At 32.8% G+C, this 25,116-nt stretch overlaps 2 protein-coding genes and 1 pseudogene across 2 annotated transcripts; all 3 read right to left on the bottom strand.

Annotated features, from left to right (window-relative positions):
• Positions 1 to 9,805: 9,805 nt before the first annotated feature.
• On the bottom strand, positions 9,806 to 14,598 carry LOC115976723 (senescence-associated carboxylesterase 101-like). Its single transcript, XM_031098185.1, has 4 exons — positions 14,400 to 14,598; positions 13,938 to 14,307; positions 10,977 to 11,525; positions 9,806 to 10,734 (listed from the first exon to the last, which is right to left on the bottom strand). Exons 1-4 carry the CDS (start codon positions 14,414 to 14,416, stop codon positions 9,889 to 9,891), a joined length of 1,782 nt encoding a protein of 593 aa, XP_030954045.1. The 5' UTR covers positions 14,417 to 14,598; the 3' UTR covers positions 9,806 to 9,888.
• Positions 14,599 to 15,901: 1,303 nt separating this feature from the next.
• On the bottom strand, positions 15,902 to 17,783 carry LOC115971506 (annotated as a pseudogene).
• Positions 17,784 to 20,722: 2,939 nt separating this feature from the next.
• LOC115971498 (zinc finger BED domain-containing protein RICESLEEPER 2-like) lies at positions 20,723 to 23,044 on the bottom strand. Its single transcript, XM_031091461.1, has 2 exons — positions 20,911 to 23,044; positions 20,723 to 20,808 (listed from the first exon to the last, which is right to left on the bottom strand). Exons 1-2 carry the CDS (start codon positions 23,042 to 23,044, stop codon positions 20,723 to 20,725), a joined length of 2,220 nt encoding a protein of 739 aa, XP_030947321.1.
• Between the last annotated feature and the right edge of the window lie 2,072 nt (positions 23,045 to 25,116).

Genomic DNA, 25,116 nt, shown 5'->3' with positions numbered 1-25,116 from the left:
AGTTATTAACCAAATATGCAGTTTAACCAAAAGTTAATATAATAGTATTGCTCTCTCTCTCTCTCTCTCTCTCTCTCTCTCAATAAATGAAACCTTATTTAAGATATTGTCATTTGACCACTGCACAACTTTGGTGCGATAGTCATTCCACAGGTATTAGTACTTGTGGGGTGTAGGGGTAAGGGTTGGGGTTCAATTATTCAGGAGGGAGCTTCACACACATACACTTAGATTAGGTTATAGTAGAATTTCTATCTTGTAAAAGAAGAAGAAGAAGAAAATATGCACTTATACACACACAAATACGCTTAGAGTTCAAATCTCTAAAATGAAGTATTACACACATATACACTTGGATTAGATTAAAATAGAATTTATATCTCGTATTAATTTAAAAAAAAAAAGAAAAAGAAAAAAAAAAAAAAGAAGGAAATTATCATTTGTAGGCCGAATACAATTATATCCTTTTAGGTGATACAACTTATGTTTTTGGTATTAATTGTCTTGAAAGTCGTCATCATTTGTTTTTCAGTTGCTCTTTAATTAGAAGAATTTGGGTTCTGATTATGAGGTTTATGCTTGATGTAAACCTGTAACCAATTGGGATGAGGTAGTTGATTTGGGTTTAAATAACTGCCTCGGTAAGAGTTATGAGGGGAGTTCTATGTATGGTGGCTTGGGAAACCGCTCTTTATCATCTTTGCTCCAAAGGAACAATCATATTCATGGAGGTCGGCTTAAAACATAGGAAAGCTTAATGCAACTTAATAAATGAGAAGTTAATTAGAACTCGTGATGGTGACATAGTTCGTTTTAAGAATTAATTCTATCTTAGACATGGCCCATTGTTGTTCAAGGGGAATCCTTGAATCTAGTTTTGTTAAAACTCAATGTACCATTGGTATTTAGTTGGTGTATTACCTAGCTTTTTTTTTTTTGATAGGTGAATTAGTGAATTACCTAGTTGCGTTGTGGTTTCAGGTCTTGATCTTTATGCATTTCTTCCAAGTTCCAACTGTATTAATTGTGACCTCTTTGCTCTTGCGGGATCTAGATAATTAACGCTAGCTGGTTTTTTTTTTTTTTTTTTTTCTTCTGCAGTATGTTGTTGTAATCTAGTTTTGTTGTATTTCTTGTATCTATTCTTTATATCAATGGAACTTAGTTCATTGCTATATGGACAATAATTGTTAATATACTTTTTTTTTTTTCCACATATATGTCTTTTTATTTTATAATATTGATATAGCATGATAGAGATATAATATTCATCACTTTTACTATTTGTAGATATATGGTAGATTCCCTTTGCATAGTAGTAAATAGGGAAAAAAAAAATTTTAATTAAATTAGAACAAATGGTTGATTGATCATTGATGCACGAATACAGAATATGGCACATGAACCAAAATCATATTCCAACCTGAAATAAATAAAATTATTACCTTTTCTCGTCTCTATGAATTTTTAGCTTAATGAATGGTAGCGGTGAGTTTGGCGCATAATTCGTATAAGTCACATGATACATCATGCTGATTGCTGGAGGGTGCCAGATTTAGGACATTATTGTTTAATTGGGTCCCATTCGATTCTGTTTATATGGAATAACGGTGATCTTGCTGTGGTGATGAATGCATCTCCCTGCATATATTCATTTAAAAAAATAAAATAAAATAAAACAGAAGATGTAGAAGAATAAGAAACTTCTGGCTGCGAATTATCTGCCAGGCTTGTTCATCGGTAGAAATGGTTATGAACAACTGGTTTAGAAAAAAAAATTCTCCAATTTTATTACGTTCATAATTTATAAAATTATTGGTATTTATTTTTAGTTTTGCAACCTATGTAATGAACTATATGATTTATTTAAATAATTTAATAAGTCATGTGATTATATATTCATAAATGACTTCATGAATTGTGACATAATAAGTTAGAGAAATTTTTTTTCAAAGCAGTTTAGAGGTAAATTTTATTGGAACTTAAATAAAATGTATTATAGACTTCTCGAAAGATCATGACATAATATGTTAGAGATTTTTTTTTTTTTTTTTTCAAATCAGTTTAGAGATAATTTTTATTGGAACTTAAATAAAATGTATTATAGACTCTTCCAAAGTCCAAACTAGTTTGAAGGTGACAACCTTGGGTTTTTTTATAATAAAGGATAGCAGACTATACCAATGAGCTTTAAGGCTCTCTATAGACAATATATATATATATATATATATATATATATATATATATATTGTAGGGGGAAAGGACCCAAGAGTGTATATTGGACCGTGGGTCTTGTTTGAGGACATTTGGCAATCTGAGGACAAGTAGGCTTTAACGGAAAGGTACCAATCGGTGAGTTGTGGAAGGATTCTGGCCATAAAGGTTAGGTAAGGTTGTTCAAGGAGAAATGCCTCCTCAGTTAAGCAAAGCAGAGGTCAGAATGTTTGGTTTGCCATTAGGAGCTACGCTTCGAATGATTCTACTAGTAAGGATTGACATCAGGAGGGAATAAGACAAAGGGAAGCTAAGAAATATCTAAGAGAAAGCTGCTACCACTGCATTAAAAGCTCTGTAGCTAACTCTTTGGCCACATTAATGTGGAGGTGATACTTGAACAATGATATTCAGTCTTACAGCTATTTCCAAAGATTTTAAGAAGGTGTTGATAGGACAAGGATAAAAGCCAACAACTTGATCTACACGTGGAGGGTTGAGATGAAGCAAATAAGGTAATATAGAGAAGAAAGACCCCAACTACAAAAAGGGGCGGAGAATCTGTAGAAAGACAAAAGACAGTAGCACCAAGAACTGTAATTATAATCAAGTCCAAGAGAAATATATTCAAGAACTACTCTCCTCGGACTTTGTTGAGGAAGGATTCTTCGTATAAAACCTATTTTCTTTGTTTTACTTCAACCTTTAATCCATTGTGAGCATTGTCCAACTCGTTAAAACCTAGTTTTCAGTCCACTCTCTACAAATTCTTTGAATTGGGCTCTTTGGGCCGTAATCCTTTTACCTTTTGGGTCTAGGATCCAAAAACTGCCCTTACACACACACACACACACACACACACACACACACATATATATATATTCAAGTGTAATTTTAATCATATGACCTATCTAATAGTCATGAAATACTTTTTTTTCTTTTAATAAGAAGGAAAGAAATTATACGAACCATATCGGAGGATAAAAGAAGGGCAATCTCTTACTTTGCTTGAATACATCATATCTAGCAATAAAGCTTCATGTACAAAAGAAAGGCAGTGAATGTATTCTCATATTTTATCTATTTCATCCTTACCCCTTTTAGCCAAAAGATCTACACACTCATTTGCTTCATGGTAAATGTGCTACAATTAAATTTATACATGTAGATGATTTAATGAGTCATATAATTTAATATACGTGGATGGTCTTATAGTTTTCTTTTCTTTTTGCAAATTATAATTTAATCCTTAAACTTTAACAACGATTTTAATATTTTATTGAGAGAACATGATTGAAATTGATGGGGTTCATTCCATAATAATTATTCTTTATTATTAAACTAATATATCAATTGGTTTATTTTTTTGTGTAGACATGATTTGTACATAAATTTCTTATTCAAGAATATAAAACTTTATCAACTGAACTGACTGGAACTCATTCGATAATTTCAAATTTAATCCTATAAATTACTAATATAATTTGTTACAAACTTACAATGTTCGCTTCCTAGTGGCATTCACAATAGTACCATCATGGTGAGAATATGCCACTTCATACATCTCACCTCTCTCTAGTTGCATGCCTTTCTTTTTTGCCTACAACATGGTTAGTACATTTGACATATTAAAGCGAGGGTGTCGATTCGATGGCGTCAAATCACATTTATTCCTACTTTAGAATGCAAAATAATATAAACTTTGTTATTTTAAGCATGTTATTAATATATATATATATATATATATATATATATATAATATTGTTCTTACAATGTTATCCGTCGTTTGGGCCATGCTTATGGATCCCAGCGTATGCAGCTCCGTCTGCTTCCGACGTCGCTCTTTGTTATCTTTCAACAACTCCTACAAAAATTTCAAGAAAGTCACTACCAATTGCATAATTTTTTTTTTTTTAAATTTGTAATTGAAAATATTCATAAAATTCTCAAACGGAAATTCATTTTGAGTATAATTTTGATTGACTGCCTACCTTCAAATCTCCCTTAAGAACTCCTAAGTGACAATTGTCTTGGAGTTATAACTTTGATTATTGCCATACATCCACTTAGAAATTAGTTTCCTTTTAGCAAAATAAGACAATTGGGTTTATTTGAATTTGAGAAATAAGTAGAAGAGAGGGGAAGGAAGGATGGAGAGACATAAAATATTGTGATTTGTAAGGCATAGTAATTGATTGATACTAGGGAAGTTTGCTTTTATGTACTAGTTGAAGAGTGGTCTCACTTTTACTAAGCAGTTTTTTGGTTGTTAATTATGAGTGACTTTATGAGTGAATTGAATAAGTTGGATAGGGCAACATGAGAGTGCCCACTTAAAGGAAATAAGTTTGAAAGATGTAGCTTATTTAATTGAACTTATTTAAGGGTTCTACTAATATAGAATGTGATATCTAAAACATGTTTCTCATATAACTTAATGTATTGCTTGGGTCTTTTTAGGAGAGTTAGAGTTAAGGTTTGAACATTTTCTCTACACTTTTTACCACACTAGTCTAAGTACCTTACTGTAATTCAAGGCTGTTTTTGGTGCCAAACCTACTCATTATTTGGTCTGGACTGTGTGGTAAAAAGACTTATTTTACTTTGTGGGGAGCCACTCTAGCTTGCCTTTTATGGACCATTTGGAGGGAAATAAATTTGAGAGTTTTTGAAGGAACAGAATGTTCAAATGCTTAACTAAAATCTCAAATTTTGAGTGTGTTATAATTGCTAATGTGGCACTTGGTAGTAATACTAGTGATATTGTGTCATTCAGCTACTAACTCTGTTGTTTAGTACATTAATCCTTTTTGTGTTTCTTAATTTGTAGGATGGTGATGGTGATGGTGATTTTGCAGTGGATATCTAGTCTCCCGATGCTCAACACTTATCATTTAATGATACACAGTAGGCGATACTTTGTGCACTTATTTTGGAGTAGTTACTTTGACATTTTGATATTTATAATAAAGTTTCAAATTTTGATATATATATATATATATATGGTGAAAACCACATTTTCGTCCCTACATTTTCACGCGATTCCACTTTGGTCCCTAACTTTTTTTTTCCACCGCTTTTAGTCTCTATCCTGGAAAACGCGTTTCATTTTTGTCCCTGTCGTTACATCAGAGACGGAAATTGCATTGATGGCAAACGGAGTGCACCGTTGGTACACTTAAAGCTGATGTGGCCATTAAAAAAAAAAAAATTATTTGGCATTAAAAAATGCCACATTAGCACCCAAATTTAAAAAACTAAAATTAAAAACATAATTAAAAACCAAAAACTACGTGAATCAAGATCTAAGATCTAAGTGTACCAAGTTTTGTACAGGTGCTAAGTTCACGAGCAAGGTAGGAATTAACTATGGTCAATTGAGAAACAATCTACCATCACCATCAAAGTCAGTGGAGCTTATCAAATCTCTCAAAGCCAAGCTTGTGAAAATCTACGACACAAACCCAAAAATCCTTAACTCCCTTAAACACACAAACATCAAAGTCTCAATCATGTTACCCAACGAACTCATCTCCAACATCTCCTCCAACCAAACCTTGTCCAATCTTTGGGTCCGATCCAATGTCCAACCCTTTTACCCACACACCAAGATCCAATACCTCCTCATCAGCAACGAAATCATCAGCTCCACCATCCCTGAAACCCAGATGTTTCTCAAAAAAAAAAAAAAAAATCCAGATTTAAATACAAGAACAATATTTTCCTTTTCAGTCTTTCATCCTCTCCTTTTCATTAAAACCCCATGGTTGAAGATCCATGGCCAAAACCCAACTTGACCGAGATATGATCTTCTCTCTCTCTAAACCTAGCTGGTCATTGTGGTTTGATCTGACTAGCTCATGATTGTGTTTTGGTGTATTTTATTGATGAGGATTGGCTTTGAGTTTTGGTATTTTGTTTTTGATCTGACCGTGTTTTGGGTTTTGTTAGTTGATTGTGTTAGAGTATTTGAGTTTGATCATGGTTTTGTATATGTTTTTACTTGTTTGGATGCTAAGAAAATGCAAGAAAAGAGAAGAAAATCTTGAATTTCTTATTTTTTGGGCAACCATGTTCTTGGGGGAAGAACATGAAGAACAATTATTATTTAAATAATTAAATAATAACTAAAATTTTATTTTATTTTAAAATAAAATAAAATATTTTTTAATTCTGCCATTTGCCACCTGTGCAATTTTTGTTTCTGATGTAACGGTAGGGACAAAAATGAGACGCTTTTTCCAAAATAGGAACTAGAAGCGGTGGAAAAAAAAGTTAGGGATCAAAGTGGGAATCGTGTGAAAATGTAGGGATGAAAATGTGGTTTTCACCTATTTATATAGACACATCATAGTTGGAAACTTTATTATAACATTCTAGACAATTAGAATGTATTCTTTTGTCCAGGACATTCTATATAGTTAGAATGTATTCTTTTGTATAAGACATTCTACATAATTGTGTAGAATGTATTATTTTGTTCATAACATTCTAGACACTTGGGATGTATTATTTTGTGTATAACATTCTAGACATTTGGGATGTAATTATTGATATGATGTAATTAAATATATTTAGTTTCTTTATTTAATGTGGTATTGTATTTGTTATTGGAAAATATGAATTGTGGTTCATTATAGTTGCTATAAAATAGGTATTGGAAAATATGTATTGTAGATACATTACAGGTGCTAAAGAAATTTAAAAAAAAAAAAAAAAAAAAAAAAAGACCTATTCCGGCGCTTTGAAAACTGTTGGAATAGGGTATGGGCATATGCCCTATACCAGCGCTTTTGAAAGCGCTGGCATAGGCAAAACCTATTCTGGTAGTTTAAAAGTGCTGGTATAAGTCTTTTAAATTATATTTATTCAAGACCTATATCAGCACTTTTGAGAACGCTAGCATAGGTATTGCCTATGCCAGCGCTTTCAAAAGTGCTGATATAGGCATTTTTAATTATATTCATTGCAGACCTATACCAGCGCTTTTGAGAACGCTGGAATAGATACTGCCTATGCCAATGCTTTCAAAAGCGTTGGTATATGTTATATTCATATTTCCGTGAGGATTGTCCCAACACAAATAAAAACACCAGAATAGGGTTTGAAAGCGCTGAGACCTATCCCGGTGCTTTTGAAAAGCGCTGGTATAGGTTTGACAACGCTATACCGATTGTCATTGCGCGGCGGTTTGAAGTGCCGGGAAAAAAAACGCCAGGATAGGAATTTTGACCCTATTCCAGCGCTTTCTGGGGTTATCCCAGCAGTTTTGCAAATGCTGGGATAGCCCCATTTTTTTGTAGTGTGTCTTGGGCAACTAGTTTAAGATATTTATTTATTTTTTATTAAAAAATAAACTATTTTACCCATTTTTTAAATTTTAATTGGTCTTGTAATTATTTGTTTAAATACTTTTTTTTGTCCTTACTTTGTATTTTTGGGAAATTAATCTGAACTAAACAGTTAGGTTAGTTTTAAAAATATTGTAATGTGAGTGTTCATGTGATAACTCAGTATAGTCTAGCAATAATGACATCATTTTGTGGTGCACTATGTTTATATTTGATTCGAATCTCTCCTCCTCCTCCCTTACTATCTATCTATCTATTTATCTCTTTTAGGAAAACTCTATCTATCTATTTATTTATCAAAAGGAAAAAAAATAAGTAATAGTTTTTTTTGAGAATAAAAATAAGTAATAGTTGGCCCAGTAATAATGACATTCTTTGCAATGCATCATGTTTATGGTATAAATATATCATTCCCTCTTCAACTACCTACCTATCATATATATATACACACACACACAATAATTTTTATTATTATTTATATATAGATATCAATAATTATCACTTAATTAAATACCTTAATCTTTTATTTAATTAAGCTTCAGCAGAAAATACTACAATATATTCCAATGGCAGATGTTGGAAAGAACTGAACCCAAGTTCATTATCATTTAATATGCTAACTACAAAACTTACAGGATTTAGTGCTCACCGCTCATTGAGTACCGTTTAACCAATATATTAATGTTTCCCTAAAGTCAATACATTTGACCTAAAATTTCTCTACTATTGTACATGTAATATCAATTCATTCAACTATTCTTCTACGCCGCTTGTTATAAGAAAAACTATCTTCAATATATTAAATTTAAATTCTAATATGTGCCAAAAAAAAAATTTTAATTCTAATAAAAAAACTAAATATATAATCTTTCCCCTTGCTAAATTGCACCTCCATACAGCTACAAAGATGGAGAATGTATTATATTTTTGTTCTTACAATAAATGAGAGAAAGAAAATTTACAATTGAAACTACTTAATCACTATTGGGCTATGTGAAGTTTAGTTGTGTTTGATTTGGAATATGACCTAACTTGATATAAAAATGCTACAATTTTTAATGTGACTTTTTTGGAGGTTTAGTCCATAAATTGGAGGCTTGAGACATTAGGCCCAAGCTAGAGCACTCAAATTTTTTGCCAGTGTGTTAGCCCATTGTGAATTTTTTATGCAAGAGTGAAATACCATGGTTTTTAGATTAGGGTTTGGAGGGGTTGTTTTGAGAGGGAAAAATTGTAATGCCATATCTTATATTTTTTCCCTGTGAATAGTGAAATTATTGCAACTCTGCGGACATAGATAAATTGTCGAACCACGTAAATATTATTTTGTATGATTATTTTCTTTGTCACATATTTTTCTCTATTTTTACATCTCACATATCTACTAATTTTGTGAATATTTGACACTTATTTTCTTTAAAGTTTCTCCTAAACTACAACCACATATTGTGCCAATTGTTACGTGGAATATCGTTGTTGAACATTCCATTTGGTTTCTTTACAAATGTGCATATTCAGTAAAAAAAGTGTCGGCGAGAGCTTTACATAGAGTTCCAAACATAAAAAGATCAAACCCAAAAAGAAAAAGAAAAAAGGGGGATTTTTTCTATAGAGAACAAAAGAGAAGAGGCCTTTAGCCATATTGTGAACGACAACGGCAAGATGCCAATAATGCAATGGAAGAGAGAAACAAGCATAAACCCCAAATGCATGTGCTAGCCGGTCCCGCATTGAATAACGCCGTGTGGTTCCTAGTCCTACGTACACCTTCCTACCAGTTTAGTTTAAAGCCTCCATTTATAGTTCACTCCTGTTAGTTCGCACACAACTAAGACCTGGCAATCAATGGACCACCATACCTAAAAATTAAACTCCCTTGGCCCAATATAACACAGCAATAATCCTTTTTGATTTCTTTGTTGTTATTGTTATTATGACATTTTTTCCTTCAAGAAATCTTGGCCAAGATGGCATTCTAAGTTGTTATGATCTTAAATTAAGGACGGATCAAAATTTTTTGTTTGGGGCAGACATAAAACTATCGATTTAATTTGCAAGTTAAGAGAAAAATCAAAGTAAGCATATGTGCATTATATATGGGCTTTAACTTCATGTGGGCTGGACCATGGTGCATGGTGCACCCAACATACACATCCAACCCAAAGGCAAAAGAAAAGTTATGGAAAACTGAAAAATAATCAAAAAAGAAAAAGATGATGACATCCCTACAATTTATTGGGAAATGATTTCAGAATACCATACAAGTTTGAAGGCAAGTGCACACATTACACATAGATTTGAAATGTTTGATACGTATACAAATTCAGGGAATCTCTAGGCCGCCAGTAGCATAGTTTTGGTAACTGCGACTCTTCATTAAGTCAGTGAGAGGTGAATAATAAGCAGCTCCCATAATTCCTTTTCTAATGATTTCCTCATACTCTTTCCACCACAGCATGAAGCTACTCCGCGGCAAGAAAATCTCAGGCGATACTGCATAGTTTTTCATCAAACTCAAAACATAGTTTTCAAACTCAACCAGGTTGTGCTTTGATGATTCTTTCTCCCCAATACTTGATTCTCTACTACTCAACAATTCGCATGAAATTCGAGCCTCCTCAACATGTGCCCAAAAGCAAGAATCCTCCGTTAGACTAGAAGCCACATTTTGCTTCTTCAACTGACTTGGATTGCTTGCAGGTTTCTCTATTTCTTTAAGCCATTGCTCCAATTGTTTGTAATGTTTAGGCCTTCCTTGGTTTATGTAGTCTTTTAGACCCTTATTGTAGTATTCAGCTATGTCCAATGGTTCACACATCCTTCGGTAATTTGTTCCCGCAAAGAGCCATCTGGTACGAAAGGAGGCACCTTCCTTCTGGGGCTTTTTCTCTGCTTCATCAACCATTTCTTCCCAGTAACAAGTGAGGATTTTCTTATACCTTACCACATTAAGATCACTTAAATTGCCTGAATTCTTGTAGCTATCATAGTATCCAATTCCCTTATCCTTAAAATGTTTCTTGTACCATTCCAAGTAGGCCATATTTATTTTTATGTCATTCAACTTCTTGGAAGGATCAAAAACTTGCCTCTTCAGGATTACCAACTTCTTTTCCTGTCTTTCTGTCCTTGTAATCAGATTGTCGATGCCATTGTTCCTCTGTTGTTGCTGCAATGACTTATAAAAATGAGTTGGGCTATTTTACAAGGTAGAAATTTTAGCCATGTAAGAGATATGAGAGGTTTTGGTTAGTTGTTAATAGTTGAGCTCTTCATTCTTTACATTGTTTTATTCAATGTCTTGTTTAACTAAGCGTATCGTCAATCGTGTCTGAACCATAGCATGACAAATGGGTCAAATAAGCATTGTAACCATATGCAATTTATAAAAAAGGTTTGTAAGTAAATTACCTGGGGCCGCACCAGTCCAATTGCTTCTAGTTGTGTAATGATGCCTGCCTCAAATGATTTTGTATTCCTTTTAACCAATTGTGTAGTATCCTTACAAATTACCTTATGGTTGAGATGTTGGACAAGTGCTTCATAGAACTCCAAAACTTGATTAGGATTTTGATTTTCTGGACCCTCTAAGTAGGTTGCTGTCAACAAGTCCAAAATGGATTGAGAATCCTCAAAACAAGCACAGCCCAATTCCGAATGCAAGAGAAATGTACCAAAAGGCTTGTAAATTGAGTCAATGGGATTGTGGGGTGAAATTAAGACTCTGGGAATTGGATCCTGATCAGAAACTACATGCAAAAAGCAAGAGTTCCATGTTGGATATTTTGATGTGGCTTCTTGCAGCCCATCATCACCTACAAGGGGTGAACCAAAAGTGATGCAAAGTGGGCGTGTTTTGGTGCTTGATAAATTGATTTTTTCTAGTAGCCATAAGGTGAATAGAGAGGCAACTGATCCTCCCAGAGAGTTTCCAGTAATAATTACTGGTTTGGAATCAATCTGCATTAAGATATAAATCTTACATTAATGTTGATAATAGGATGAGTGACATTCTTAAAGACTAAAGTTCTTTTGATTAATTAAAAAAGGGTCTATAATATCTTCTCCAAAATGTTAAATATAATCCTAGTTAATAAAATACACAGATGGCAGCATATGTCACACGTAAGATGATTGACATGTTTCTCAACCAAAAAAAAAAAAAGTAAATATTTTTCTCAAAAGAACTCTCGTTTGCCACTCATTTGCCATACGAAACAAAAATCCTATTAAAAATATGTCTTTTATAATTAAAAGCATAAAATACGCTAATAATACATATCTTATTTTTACTAAGCTTTATACAGCAGAAGATTATCAAAATTAATACCTTTTACTTTAATGTTTTATTATTCATATTAAACATCAATGTTTTCTTATTTTAATTTATAGTCTTGAATTTTTTATCTATTAAAAATTTTCTGCAATTTGATTTTTTATATGTTAGTCATACTACGGCCATATATATATGGCCGTAGTATGACTAATATATACAATTATTTAAAATTAGAGCTTCTTTCTCTTTTTTTAAATAAAAATGGGGGGTCAAAAAATTGAAAAAATGTATTAAATATACTAAATGCTCAATTAGTTATTTTTTTAACAATATCTTGTGAAATTATATGAGGTAGCATAAGTATCCTACTAATTTGGAATGTAGAAGAAAATTAATTTAAAATTCTTTAATAAAAAATATTCATTCAAGTTTGTAATATGTAATTCTATATATATATATATATATATATATATATTTTCATCTGTTTATTCAGGATTTTAAGTATATTTTCTTAAATCTATTAACTATGATTATAAAATAAAAAGAACATAGTAATGTGATATCATGATTTTCAGTCTTGGACTATTCAAAAAATCGATAAAAAAAAGGTTCAAAACCTTTAAAGTCTGACCGTGATAAAGTCATTATTTTAAATAATTAAATAATATAAAATAAATAAATAAATACAAAAAATTAGTAGTATAGACTAAAATAGTATTTAAACTGGTCAATTTTTTATATGAATTAAAGATAAAAAGATATTTTTCATAATTTATTAGGAAAGTTATATAAATATTATCCTACTATTATTTCAAATATATATTTCACATCCATACCATATAGCAATATTTCAAAAAGATTAATTTGCTAATAGCCTAATATATTCAAATGACATAGGAATACTCAAAATGATTACCTGTACGAAAAGAAAAGAAAAGAAATGAAAAAAAAAAGGTACAGCGCACTCATGAGATATTGACCGGATGAGAGGGCCAAAATCTTTATTTAATTTTTTTAATAAAAAATTTGAATAACGCTAGTATCATACAAAATGACACAATTTGTATCATAACTTGCTCACATGGCGAGTTGCGGTTTAAATTCTGCCATTTTATGTAGTATTAGCATTGCTCAGAAAAATTCTCTATTTTCCCAAAACAAAACCATTCCTAATGCATCATGCAAGATTCCTAATGCATCATGCAAGCAGTAATATAGATTATAGAGTTACTCTCAAAATATCATTTTATGCAATAATTAATAATTATAGTTTTTTTTATATACAAAATAGAAATTCTACTCTAATATAATTTAGCTGTATATGTGTGTGAAATTCTCTCTTAAAAAACTTAAATTTCATCCCTTGCCTCCTACATCCCACTAGCACTTATAATTAAAATCTTGTTAATATGTTATTATATTTCATGATAAAATTAGTAGACTAAGAATATATAGTTGGTTATAATTTATTTATCAGCAGGATACTAGCCGTTAAAATTAGAAAAAATAAATCTGAAATATCTTAAATTTACGGGTTGGAAAAAATAATATATACATATATATATATATATATATATATATGTATTGGAGTAATAAAATAATTAAATAACAATCATCACAAAATTTTTTTTGTTAAATTAAATATGTCAAACATTATCTTCTCAAAAAAACAAAAACAAAAACATCAATAGTGACAATGAGATATCGTTCTCTTCATATCTTTTCAATATTAACGATATTTAATTGTTTTGTTTAATACCCTAATAATAATAATAGAAATGATATTTTTTAAATTTAAACCTTCATGTTAATAACGATCATGATACCAATAATATATTGACAAGTACTAGCGACCACATTTCTGGTCAAGCAGAGTCAGCAGACACAATAGAAAATGGGAAAACGTAGCAAAAAATAAAAGTAGCTGGTTAACTACGACCTGGTTATCAATTATATTGAAAGTTTAAGAAAATTAGACTTTGTTCTAGAAGTTTGTCAATTGACTCAGTTGCAGTTCATGCTTTAAACTTTTGTCAAAAAAGAAAAAAAAAAAAAGAAAAGAAAAAAAGGAAAGAATTTTCGGGGCATAGAGGTACCTGAGATTTCAAGGAGGGGAGACTATCACGGATTGAGGCAAAAAGCTCAAGTGCAGCTTTGTTAATGGAGAATTGTGGGTTGGTTTTGGTGCACAGGAATTCAAAGAGAGGAAAAGACTCCTTTAGAGTTGATGATGAAACCAAATCCTCTCCTCCTCCACCCTGAATAATATAGTCTTTGGAACAAGCAGGCCAAGTAAAGAAAGCTATGGTGGTACTGTTTGGTTGCTGAGAAACTTTGTACCTTACTGACAAAGATTGCTGTTCATTTTGATTGATTTCACTGTACAGGTCCCGAACTGCAGCCCAAGAATGGTACAGAACACCAGAGCTGACCACCAAATTGGCCAACTCTAACCCACCGCTAAATCTGTCATCAAGAAACAAAAAAGCTAAGAAATCATGATGCATCAAAGAAGGAAAACAAGCTGAACAAAAGAAATGAAAATGGTTTTTACTTACAAGTGAATTCGGCTCATCCTCTGTTACTTTGTTCGATCTACTTAGAAAATCAGCAACGTATAATATAGAATATATTGTGTCTTGTTAGTTATAACATCGATGAGAATCAATACCAAAATTAGCTGAGTAATCTAAATTTCGTAGAACAAAAGCATAGATTGAAGTCAACGACAATATGCTAAAGATTCCTAATAAAAAATTTAAGAGAAAGACCATTTATATGCTAAAGAATTATGTTGTTTAGCATTTTAGCCTATCAATTTTCCGTCTTTCATTTCTTGGGCCCCACAACTAAAATATGTGAACCCAAGCCCTTTTTAGGGACTGGTGGCCTTATGCGGGACCATGATGGTTGTTGGGTTAAAGGCTTGTTTATTCGTTTAGGACAGAACTCCAATCTTATGGGTGATTATGGATGGTTAAATAGGGTCTTCAAATGGAATGAGGTCTTTTTTTATATACTAAAAATTTGTTTTATTTATTTATTTATTTTTTCCTTCTCTCTTTTTCCATAGCATTACCTAAGGACACAACTTTTTTTTTTTTATACAATTATTTTTATAAGAAGTTAAGACAGTAAGTTATGATTTAAGTGATATCACTTTCGCATAATTCACAATTGACACTATTTTTATTAGGGAAAAGTTAACGAATATCATAAAAGTATTGATATATGATATATTTAAAAAAAAATTTATGAGAAAAAAATTAAAATTTTGACAACTTTTTAACAATTACCCCTTTTTATTATGCATAAAAATACAATTATTGTTAAAGTTATTTGGATAAAATACGTATTTGGTCAGTTGATGTGACAATAAACTAATTTTTTATTTTGATCGTTTGCTATGCCAACAATTTTCATCCAAAAAATAACGGTAGTGACTAAATTGACATGACACTAAAAGGTTAGAGACCAAATTGACACAATTGAAATGTTAGGAATTAAATTGAAATATAACGTAAAAGATAGAGACTAAATACATAAATTACCCTAAAGTTTTTTTATTATGCACAAAAATATTTGCATTTATTTTTTGGGTTGGTTTAAAGCGAGCAAAAGTGTAAATGAACGTGAACCTATGATTTTTATATGTTAACTACCGGTAACAATTTGGACTTATTTCTAAACAAGAGGCAACCTACTCCTTATATGAATTGCTCCTTTCACTCTCAAAATCCTATTTTTTGACTTTTGTTGATTAATTTCCAATATTTTCCCAACTAACCAATTATGAATATTAAATGAAAAATGTAGGAAGTATTAGCAAATCAAGAATGATCTTGTTGGGGAGAATTATGCTAGGCTATTTCAATGGTATAGAAAATAGAGTGGCCTTTCCTTGCTGTGAGAGACGAATATTAAACAATGCCAAAAAAAAAAAAAAAAAATCCTTTGATAATGATGACTAAAAGTGTTTTCATCTAAATACATCCAAGTATCCAACTCAATTTATTGGGAAAAAGATGATGATGTCTCTACAATTTATTGGGAAACGATTTCAGAATACCATACAAGTTTGAAGGCAAGTGCACACATTACACATAGATTTGAAATGTTTGATACATATACAAATTCAGGGAATCTCTAGGTCGCCAGTAGCATAGTTTTGATAACTGCGATTCTTCATTAAGTCAGTGAGAGGTGAATAATAAGAAGCTCCCATAATTCCTTTTCTTATGATTTCCTCATACTCTTTCCACCACAGCATGAAGCTGCTCTGCGGCAAGAAAATCTCAGGCGATACTTCATGGTTTTTCATCAAACTCAAAACATAGTTTTCAAACTCATGAATCAAGTTGTGCTTTGACAATTCTTTCTCCCCAGTACTTGATTCTTTGCTGCTCAACAATTTGCATGAAATTCGAGCCTCCTCAACATGTGCCCAAAAACAAGAATCCTCCGTTAGACTAGAAGCCACGTTTTGCTTCTTCAACTGACTTAGATTGCTTGCAGGTTTCTCTGTTTCTTTAAGCCATTGCTCCAATTGTTTGTAATGTTTAGGCCTTCCTTGGTTTATGTAGTCTTTTAGACCCTTATTGTAGTATTCAGCTATATCCAGTGGTTCAATCATACGTCGAAAATTTGTTCCTGCACCGAGCCATCCGGTACGAAAGGGTGCACCTTCTTTCTGGGGCTTTTTCTCTGCTTCATCGACCTCTCCTTCCCAGTAATGAGTGAGGATTGTCTTAAACTTTACCACCTCGATATCAGTTTGGGAGCTTCCATTCTTGAAGCTATCATAGTATCCAATTCCCTTTTCCTTAAAACACTTCTTGTACCATTCAAAGAAGGCCATATTTATTTTTATTTCATTCAACGTTTTGGAAGGATTAAAACCCAGCCCCTTGGACATTACCAATTCCATTTCTTGTTTCTCTATCTTTGTGATCAGATTGTCGAGGCCATTGTTCTGCCCTTGTGGCTGCAATGACTTTCAAAAATAAGTTGGACTACAAGTGGAATTATAAAGGGTTTCAATGGCAAAGATTTTACAAGGTAGTAATTTTAGCTTTGTATGAGATATTAGAGATTTTGATTACTTTGTTGATCGATGTGTTATAAGTATGTGATTAAATATTAAATTTATCATATCCTAATAATTTAAACTTCTAGAACAATTATTAATTTAACAAGGTATCAAAACAGTAGATCCTGAGCATTTCAATCTTTACATTACAACATCTAGGTGTATCATATATCATATGGGAACCATAAAATGAGATATAGCACAAATAAGCATTGTAATTTTATTTGATCCAAAAAAAAGTTGTGATTGAGCTACCTGTGGTCGCATTAGTCCAATTGCTACTAATTGTATAATAATGCCTGTACGTAGTGGAGGTGTAGTCCATTGAAGCAACCCTGTGGCATCCCCACAAATTACCTTACGATTGAGAAATTCCACAATCTTTATGTAGAGCTCCAAAACTTGATTAGGATTTTGATTTCCAAGACCCTTTGAGTAGGTAGCCATCAACAACTCCAAAATGGTTTGAGAGTCCTTAAAACAACCACATCCGGATTCCGAATACAAGAGAAAAGTCCCAAAAGGCTTGTAAACATTTGTTTGTGAAGCCGATTCAGTGGCAGGAGGATTGTGGGGTGAAATTAGGACTCTTGGGATTGGATCTTGGTCAGAAACTACATGCAGAAAACAAGAGTTCCATGTTGGGTATTTCAATATGGCATTTTGCAAGCCATTATCACCAATAAGGGGTGAACCAAAAGTGATGCAAAGTGGGCATTTTGTGATTGAAAAATCGATTGATTCTAGCAGCCATAAGGTAAAGAGAGTGGCAACAGATTCTCCCAATGAGTTTCCAGTGATAATTAATACTTTGGAATTGTCAATCTGCATTAACATAAGAATCTTACTATGTTATCAATAAGACAAATTATTATTTTTAAGCATCAAGTTTTACTATCATATGAAACATCGACATTTTTAATATTTTCAATTATAATCTAGAATTTTTTTTAGCTAGCTATAAATTAATAAACAAGTATAATATTTTTTAACTATAGTAATATGATAATTAGTTTTCTACTTTGCTCGAAAACAAGCCGAAACTAGAGAAAATATTTAGTAAATACTCTTTTTCTTTTTATGTCAAAAACGGTAGATAACCAATACGTACTCAATTAGTTTTTTTTTTTTTTTTTTTTTTTTTTTTTTTTTTTTTTTTTTTTTTTTGCAATATCTTGTAAAATTATACTAAGGTAACAAAAGCATATGCTATATATATTAAAAAAAAAAAATTAGAATATAATAAAAAAGTAATTTAACACTTACAGTTTTTCATTTACTTAAAATTTTCATTCAAATCCGTAACATATCTGTATGTACTTTCATTTAGTATTTTTTTCCCATTTTTATGTTGAATTTTTTATATTTAATTTTTTTTAATTGAATAAATTACATAAATAATCCATACCTTATATCTGTAATATCCTATATAAAAAAGTATAATGTACTTGTAAATATGTAATAATGATTTTTAAAATCTTGTTGAGGTATCAGATATCACGTTATTTTGGTATCCATAATAGAAAATTCTTTTTGAACTCATAAAAGAGTTTTCAATATCTTAAAATAGAATTAGGACATCAATTTCATATCAAACAGAAAACTATCATAAATTTACATTAAAAAAAAGATATATCTTAAAATATGGTTCATAAATATGTATTTTGATATTTCATATTTATTAGAAAATACTTGCAAAAATATCATAAATATTTGAAACTAGATAGTGGATATTCAATATATGGGTTGAGTTCAAATTACACCACCCAATTACTTGTTTTTGAATTCATATTTTGAAAATCCAACTATTGAATTACATGTTTTATATATTCTTAACATATATGCCAATCTTTATGCTAATCGGATATAATTTACCATTCGAACCATATTTTATACATTATTTTAAACTACAAAAAATTGAATTTAAACAATTGATTAATGACATGATTACTAATTTTTTACTATATTTAAATTTTGTAAGAATAGAGAATATACAAAAATAATGTAATCCAACCGTGAATTTACCAAAATTCAAATATAATTAAAAAATATTGGGTGGTGTACCATTACTAAAAGGTACAACAGGTATAACTTAAACCCCCAACTCCCTATATATATATATATATATATATATAGTCTTTTTTAAATCTAAACATTTATTTTAATAAAATAATTATATAAAAAATATTGGTTAATGTGGGGCCCGGCCCAAAAATAATGGGCTAGTCTACATTCAGGCCCGTCCAAGGAGCGTCCTGTCCGAGGAGAAGTCACAGATAAAGCATTATTCATGCCCAATTACGATAAAAGAAACCTGTCCGAAGAGTAACTCCTCCTCGGACATTACGAAGTCCGATCAAAAACCGCGCCCCAACCATTGCAGTTCATCCTCCCAGCATATAAAAAGAATAAAACCCAAAATATCTCATGGAAAGCTGCCACCACCACATTAAATGTGCCACAACTAGGGCTGTCCACGGGTCGAGTCAGCTCGGGTTTAGGCCCAACCCGCACTCGACCCGATTGGATCGGGTCACTGAAAAAAAGACCCGCAATCAATTGAAAAATGGGTTAAACCCGCCGGGTCGGATCATCGGTTTGAACGGGTTGGACCTCTTATTGGGCCTTTTCTGTAAATTTTATTGAATTTAATTTTTTTGGGCCTTTTGGCCGAAATTATTGGACTTTTCCAGGAATTAATAGTTTTTGAATCTTAACATATCAGATTGGGCCTGTTTTTTACTAAATTTCTTTTAAAATGGGCCTTCATCTCTACTATAATTTGTCCAAAACTCCAAATTCATACTTCCCAGAATGTAAAATATCAATACATTATGAATTCAAAGTATGTAAAATGGGCCTTCATTGAGTATGAATTCAAAGTAAAATCTGAATACCTGTTAAATATCAATAGAATGTAAAACCTAGGCATTAATCAAATAGATAAAAACACAAATACACAACTATCATTTTGTTACCACCTGTTCATCATCCACACATTATAACAAAATATTTTCCAAATTACCTAAGCCTTGAGCCCTGGGCAGTACCATTTTGTTTCCACATTCATCAATAAAACACAATTACCATTTTTGTTACCACCTTTTTCATCATCCACACATTATAAATTTATAACAAATATTTTCCAAATTGCCTAAGCCTTAAGGCCTAGGCAGTACCATTTTGTTTCCACATTCATCAATCTGTCAAGGTGAAAACATACCTAGTACCTACCAACCATTCCACACATCAAATAAATTTCCAGAACCACATAGGCTACAAGCACTACTAAAAATACATCATCTTCATAATTTGATATATAAAGCCATAGAGGCAGCAGAAAAGGCAGTTATTGCACAAGGCAATAAACTACCAAAGCAGTAGGCAGTTCCCAGCAGTATATATAATAAGTTACAACTATGAAATACTATTAAGTATTTCCAAAAAATAGCTTTCCTAAGGCAGTAAAGAACTATTCTATTTTCTATAGTTAACATGTCCATAACTTATAGAGAGGAAAGCCTACACAGATGCTAAGCTTTCCTTCCTCTAAGCAAGACAAGAGTTCATGTATAATTATAATTAGAAAAGCTACACATCTGTCCAAAAAAGCTTCAAAATATATTCAAAAAAACTGCCTCCCATACAAAAGGCGACCTTCCATCCTCCTACAATTCAAGGGGAAAAATATTTATCAATACTATATAAAGACAGAATAACAGCAACAGAATAACCAAAAGGGACACCAATATGAACAAAAATTATAAAGGCAGAAACATATCCAATCAGTGATCATTCATCAATATTGACTGTGGTACGAGTACCACCTTTGTTTGAACAGGAACTAGAACTTGCTGCTGTTGTTGCTTGATTTAAAACTAGAAAAGAAAAAATTGAGACAATAGATTAAATTTTGCTCAAGTATATAACACATTTAATAACACTAAGTAAACAAGAAGATTGGAAGTTAAACATATTACCCAATTCATGAAATTCATCCTCCAAGGCCTCCATCTCGTCCTTTGACTTGCGAAAAGAAATTGGGACATGGGCTTGCAGCCAGTTTTGAGCACAAATAAGATTTTGAACCATGAGAGGGGAGAGTGAACTTCGAAATGGATCAAGTATGCGCCCTCCGGTACTAAAAGCCGATTCTGAAGCAACCGTAGAAACAGGTACAGCCAGCACATCCCTAGCCATTTTGGACAGCACTGGGTACCTATCTGAATTGGCTTTCCACCACCTCAAAATCTCAAATTTCCCATCCCTTCTACTTTCACAATTTTCAGCCAAATATTTTTCAATCTCATTGCTACACCCTATAGACTTCTCAACCTCTAAAAACCGCTCATATCGTGAATTAACCATTGCATACGGATCACTACAACCAACTGTATCACCTTCCATGTGTGTCCTCTCATTCTCACTTGGTAGCACCACATTTGGTGAATCAACCCTAGAGTAATCATCATACAACCTAGCCATAAAACTCCCCACCAAGTCAACCATCTCATTAGCCACTTCATTCCCATATATTTCAAAAAAAGAAAACTTCAAAAACCTCATTTTCTTCCTTGGATCAAGCACCACAGCCACATACAAAAGCTTATTAATTTTATCCCCTTTCCCCCAGTACTTTTCAAACTTAGCTTCCATTTTAGTTGCCATGTTTTTTAAGAGATGATTTTGAGATTTAATTAAATGAGCAATATTTTCTTGAATCACAAACATCTCATCAAAGAAGGTATTTGAAGTCACATACAAAGAACCGGAGAACTTTTTAGTTGCATTGTAAAAAAGTTTCAAGAAACCCACAAATGTCCTACAATTTTGAAAATCAACCCCACAAGGAGATCCCAAACCACCACTATTTTCCTTGTTCAAAAAGTATGAAGAATAGCTATCATCCTCAAAGTCCATTCTTAGGAACACTTTCTCAAATTTTTCAGCAGTATTTAACATGAGATAGGTAGAGTTCCACCTAGTTGGTACATCAAGACTTAGTAAACATTTGGATTCAATACCTAATCTCTCCATAATACTCCTAAAAGTCTGATTTCTATTTGGTGAGGACTTCACATACCTCACTGCTTCACGCACCCTAGCAATGGACGCATCAATTTCTTTCATACCATCTCCCACAATCAAATTTAAGATATGTGCACAACACCTCATGTGCAAGAACTCATGTTCTAAAATAGTCCCCTTCCAATCTTTAGTGACTGTTTGTAAAAATTTAATGGTAGCACCATTAGAGGAAGCATTATCCACTGTCAAGGTGAATATGCCATCAACACCCCACTCACGGAGACACATCTCAATCTTTCTACCTATAGTCTCCCCCCTATGGTCTTCCACTAGACAAAAATTCAAAATTCTCTTATGCAAGTTCCAATCATCATCAATAAAATGACCTGTGAGGGACATATAATTCAGATTTTGAATACTAGTCCATGTGTCCGTAGTAAGGCACACCCTACGACCTTTCAAGGCTTCCCTTAGTTTCTCTCTCTCAACACCATAAATGCTAATCACATCTCTAGCCACAGTTTGATGAGATGGGATATCCCTAATTTGCAACTTAGGTTGTAAGGTTGTTGAATATTTTTGAAACCCATACCCTTCAACAAACCTAAAAGGCAACTCGTCTATTATAATCATTTCTGCGAGTGCCTTCCTAGAAGCCTCAACAGTAAAGGCTGTTGGTACAAGCTTAAACCCTTCCTCCCCATTCATTTTGGGTTCAAATGCTAAGGTTTGTTGCCCTTTAAGTGAAGCTCTATTAGGGTTCTTAACACAATTTGGTGTATGATTCAATAAATTAGTAGTACCATGACCCTTACTATTAGCACGGTAAGTTTTTTGGCAATAATGGCAGACAGCCTTAAATTGACCCTCACTGATTTTTATTTTTTCAAAATGATCCCAAGCAGTAGACTTCTTCCTATTATTACCACAATCAACAGCTATCTCACTCACTTTGGTTTTATCACTAGGTCTAGGTGGAAGTGCCTCAGCATTTATTGGAGTGGGAACAGGTTCAGCTTGGACAGCAGGTCCAGCTTGGGCAGCGGGTGTTGTTTGGGAAGGGGGGGCATTAGTAGAGGGTTCCATGACCTAAAGACATCAAATTTAAGTATAAACAAACAACCATAAAAAACCTAATACTAAGAAATATCATTGTAGTTGACCTCTTAAAGGGCAAAATCACATACATTGGAGCTTTGTAAAATAAGAAATATATGCATAAGAATTTACTTCACTAGTACTGATTTCATTTAACACTCAGTGTTCTGTATCAAGGTAAATTACATGGCACTTCATGATTTCATTTAAATTGCAAGTATGCATTGTTTAAGAGTCAAGACAAAACTAAGAACTGGTATAACTATAAGCATGTGAAAGAAATTGTCCTTGTTCAAAACATAGAGGCCCAATACATTTTCCCAAATCTTTTTTTTTTTTTTTTTATAAAACCAGATCATAGACACAACTTCAGAACTGAAGAATCATGTGAAAGAAATTGTCCTCACCATTCTTTATACAATAAGGCAATCAAATAATCTTAAAAGCTTTAAAAAACAATCAGAACTGAAGAATCTAAATAACTAATAAAAAAGAGAAAGAATAGATTTGTTTGAGCGACACGAACCTATTGAGTGTTGACAAGGAAAGCGAAACCGCGGTCGCCGCGCTTGAAGGCTAAGAGGCGGCGGACGGCGGCCTTGGTGCGACAGACCAGCGACGCCAACAACACTTCGATCCTCTGCTCAGCGGGGATACGTGTGAATCAGAAGTTGAGAAGTCAAGTGTTTCAAAAGAAAAGAGAGATTTTGAATCAGAAGTTGAGACTAGAGAGAAAAGAAAGAACAATCAGAACTGAAGAATCTAAATAACTAATAAAAAAGAGAAAGTACAGATTTGTTTGAGCGACACGAACCTGTTGAGTGTTGACGAGGAAAGCGAAACCGCGGTCGTGCTTGAAGGCTGAGAGGCGGCGGACGGCGCCCTTGGTGCGACAGACCAGCGACGCCGACAACACTCCGATCCTCTGCTCAGCGGGGATACGTGTGAATCAGAAGTTGAGAAGTCAAGTGTTTCAAAAGAAAAGAGAGATTTTGAATCAGAAGTTGAGACTAGAGAGCAGAGAAAAGTAAAAGAGAGAGAAATATCAGATGATTCAGATCTATTTAAAAGAAAAAGAGATGAGGGTTGAGGGTCTCTTGAGGCTGAGGGAGGGTAACCGGCCATGGCTTGGGGAAGTGGAAATTTTTTATTATGATTTGAGGTGAGGTGAGGGACTGAGGGTTAGCCGTTCTGTACCTCTGAGAGTCTAAAGAGTGAAGAGAGATTTTGTGGGATTTCCTTTTGTGCGTTGGAAATTTGGAATGATTTTGTTGATCTTCAGAAGGATCAAGACCGTTGATCACGCTCAAATCGGACGGCCATGATTGTTTTGTGTGTAAAAATATTAGGAGCAAGTAGGCTGATTTGAGTTTAGCGAAGTTAGCGTGTAAAACAAAAAAAACTGAGTGCTTTAACCGTTGATCACTTTCAAATCGGACGGCCATGATTGCTTGGTATGTAAAAATCTTAAGGGCAAGTTGGCTGATTTGAACTTAGCGTGTAAAACAAAAAAAAAAACTGAGTGCTTTAAGTCCAATCAGTCCCCTCATTTCAGTCCTGGACAGCACCCTTCAGTACTCAGTCTTCACGGGTAAACTGAGTTCTGAATTACTTTTTTTTTTTTTTTTTTTAAATATCGGTCGGGTCGGGTAATGCGGGTTTTTTCTTCCTTAAACCGCTACCCGACCCGAATAATCGGGTTTTGAAAGAAATACACCCGAATTCGACTCACTACATGTTTCGGGTTCACCCGTTGGGATGCGGGTCGGTCGGACCCGGTCGGTTTGGGCGGGTCAAAGAACCGCTGGACAGCCCTACATCCAAGTATCCAACCCAAAAATGGCAAAAGAAAAACATGAAAATTTTATAATAATTCAAAAAATTGAAAAGATGATGTCCACCAACATTTTGGAGCCACTCTCGTGAGATTCCTTCCTATAATAACTTAGTGCGTGTGAGACGGAGAGACTGCATACACTTAAGAAAATAGTCAAATATTCCAAAATATTTGGATAACTTCGATTGTCGAAAAAAAAAATACAATTTATTATAGACATAAT

This window comes from Quercus lobata, chromosome 2 (assembly GCF_001633185.2).
Source record: "Quercus lobata isolate SW786 chromosome 2, ValleyOak3.0 Primary Assembly, whole genome shotgun sequence".
Lineage (NCBI taxonomy): Eukaryota > Viridiplantae > Streptophyta > Magnoliopsida > Fagales > Fagaceae > Quercus > Quercus lobata.
This window is presented reverse-complemented; position numbering and strand designations above follow the sequence as displayed.

Bases quoted from the DNA above. Each gene is read 5' to 3' on its own strand.
- LOC115976723 (XM_031098185.1), bottom strand. The intron at 11,526-13,937 runs GTACCTCTATGC...ATCTTAATGCAG, and splicing joins TCCCCTCCTTGAAATCTCAG to ATTGATTCCAAACCAGTAAT. The intron at 10,735-10,976 runs GTAATTTACTTA...AAGTCATTGCAG, and splicing joins TTGGACTGGTGCGGCCCCAG to CAACAACAGAGGAACAATGG.
- LOC115971498 (XM_031091461.1), bottom strand. From the start codon at position 23,044: ATGGAACCCTCTACTAATGCCCCCCCTTCCCAAACAACACCCGCTGCC. The intron at 20,809-20,910 runs GTAATATGTTTA...TTTCTTTTCTAG, and splicing joins GGATGAATTTCATGAATTGG to TTTTAAATCAAGCAACAACA.